The sequence below is a fragment of the Portunus trituberculatus genome, chromosome 12 (assembly GCF_017591435.1).
Source record: "Portunus trituberculatus isolate SZX2019 chromosome 12, ASM1759143v1, whole genome shotgun sequence".
NCBI lineage: Eukaryota > Metazoa > Arthropoda > Malacostraca > Decapoda > Portunidae > Portunus > Portunus trituberculatus.
The window spans coordinates 6,100,539-6,103,038 of record NC_059266.1 but is presented as its reverse complement, the minus strand read 5'-3'; the positions used below and the strand labels follow the sequence as shown (position 1 = coordinate 6,103,038).

Below are 2,500 nucleotides of genomic sequence, written 5' to 3'. Positions count from 1 at the left end.
CCTTCCCCCTTCCCCCTTCCCCCCTCTCTCCCACATCCTCACACACACACACATACAAACACTCAGAGTAGTTCCACCTTAAGTGCCGGAGGTGGAGTGCCACGGTTCGGAGGGTCAGTGCCAAGTGGAAAGTGGAAGTACTGAGTGGCTGGTTAGTGGAAGTTTTGTTAGTGGAAGGCTTTGTGGAGGCTGAGTGGACTTGGAAACACGTGTGGAGTGATGTGGAGTGGTGTTCCTGAGTGCCAATTGGATAGACGTGATTCGAGTGCCATATTGCGTTTATTTTGAGTGCCAGTTGAATTTTTGAGTGCCATTTTGAATTTTTAGTGCTATTTCTAGGGCCACTTTCGTCATACAGTGCCAAACATGAAACTTGAGTGCCACAATCTGTAACGAAGGAAAAGTGAGGGTCTAGTGCCAAAAAGTGCCTGTGTGTGTGTGTGTGTGTGTGTGTGTGTGTGTGTGTGTGTGTGGGTCTGGTCTCTCGTGTTTACATCGGGAGGGAAGAGAGGAAGGGAGGAAAAGGAGGAGGGAAGGGAAGGGAGGGAAGGGAGAGAAGGAGGGAGAAGAGAAGGAAAGATAGAAAAAAACCGTGTTGGAGACGAGAGAGAGAGAGAGAGAGAGAGAGAGAGAGAGAGAGAGAGAGAGAGAGAGAGAGAGAGAGAGAGAGAGAGAGCGTATACCAGGAACACATAAATAACTGGGCACACGCACACACAACACACACACACACACACACACACACACACACACACACACACACACACACACACACACACACACACACACACACACACACACGACTTGACACACAAAAGGAAAGAAAAACCGAAGAAATGAAATAAACGAAGATGAAAAAAAAAAACAAAAACAAAAAGAAAATAAGAAAAGAAGTAACTCGTTTGATCAACCACAGCGTGAAAGTGAACGAAAAAGAAAACGGAAAGGAGACGAAAAAAAAAACAAACTGACGAGGACGAGAGGAAATGAAAAATAACGCACGGAAATCATATGAAACACGATAACGCGGAATGAGACAAGATAAACCCGAGTAACTTCACGATACGACGCGATACGACATGGGGGAATGAAAGATAATACGCTACAAAACACACAAAAAAAAAAAAAAACAAAGGAGAATGTAAAGAAATAACTGCGATTACATGAACATCACAATAACACACACTCACACACACACACACACACACACACACACACACACACACACACACACACACACACACACACACACACACACACACAGAGACCATTTTTCTTATAGCCATTTCAAGGATAGGAAGAGGAGGAGGAAGAGGAAGAGGAGGAAGAGGAAGAGGAGGAGGAGGAGAGGAAAAGGACCACAGACAGACTTCAAAAGCACATGAAAGCAAGACACGTCAATAAATGAAGAAGTCAAGACGTGAACTGACTCGGTAAAAATATTAGCATGTGTACTGAACTAAGATGGGCGTAGTGAAGGACTCTTTCTCTCTTCCTCCTCCTCCTCCTCCTCCTCCTCCTCCATGACAGGTAGGAGGTAATGGCTAATTGGTCAGGTGTCCTCGCGTGTCCCACATGGCGCAGTAGCCGCCAGGGACATGTGTCTGTTTGTCAGGACACGCGACATCACAGCGCCAGTTGGAATTGTTATCTCTCACTGTCTCTCCTTCCCTCACTGTCTGTATTGCTGTCTATATGTAACACTGTCTCACGCTGCCTTACGCTCCCTCATACACCCTCATGCTACTTCACACTGCCTCTTATTGCTTTACTTTGTTTTACACTACCTCACACACCCTCACACTACCTCATATTAACTCACACTGTTTTAAACTACCTCAAACTATCTTACACTGCCTCACATTACCTTATACACAGCCTCACACTACTTCATTTTACCTTGCACCATCTCTCATTGCCTCACACTACCTCACACTCATTGCTTGCTAGTCAATAACTCACTCTGCCTCACAGCCGCGCCACACACTGCCTCCACGCACATGCCCCGTCCCGCGCCCCGCTGTTCTCTCTCCCTACACCATCCATCATCGTTACTGCGGGATTCTTTCCCCCTCCGCGGGGTGCCCCAGGCGTGGCATCCTCCGTGCTTTGAGAGGCGGCCATGATTGCGCAGTGAGCCTTGAAATATCCTAGGGCGTCTGTGATTGTATTCGTCTAATATTACGGCTATCTTTACCCCTTCCTTCGGTGTGTCCCCCCTGCGATCATCCCCCCACCCTCTCCAGGCCCCTCAGGCGATGGAAAGGTCCCTGGCTCCACTCCCCGCCGCCAGACATGCCCCACAGGACTTGCTGGTGAGCTCCCGCGCCTCTGAGAATGTTGTACGCTAAGGACCTCGCCGCGGGTATCCTACACCACGAGGAAGGACTCCCGCAGGACCCCAGACCCCTCCCTCACGTGGCCCCCCGCCCCCCCGGCCTTCACCCCGCCACGGATCCGCACCCACACCCTGAAGCACGCGTGTTGCTCAGTGGCCGCG

At 49.5% G+C, this 2,500-nt stretch overlaps 1 protein-coding gene across 6 annotated transcripts in view; it reads left to right on the top strand.

Annotated features, from left to right (window-relative positions):
- LOC123502690 (kinase D-interacting substrate of 220 kDa-like) overlaps positions 1-2,500 on the top strand; it is a 186,705-nt gene that overhangs the window by 59,587 nt on the left and 124,618 nt on the right. For 2 of the 6 annotated variants that reach the window (XM_045251874.1, XM_045251872.1), the window contains exon 1: positions 1,472-2,500. This exon is cut by the window's right edge and continues 1,643 nt beyond it. The exons of 2 other annotated variants lie outside the window; for them this stretch is intronic. In XM_045251874.1, the coding sequence (XP_045107809.1) occupies positions 2,338-2,500 (163 nt within the window). In that variant the 5' untranslated portion in view covers positions 1,472-2,337. Of the gene's footprint in view, positions 152-1,471 lie in introns of those variants that run through there. 2 more of the 6 variants (XM_045251873.1, XM_045251875.1) reach the window with 2 other exon arrangements.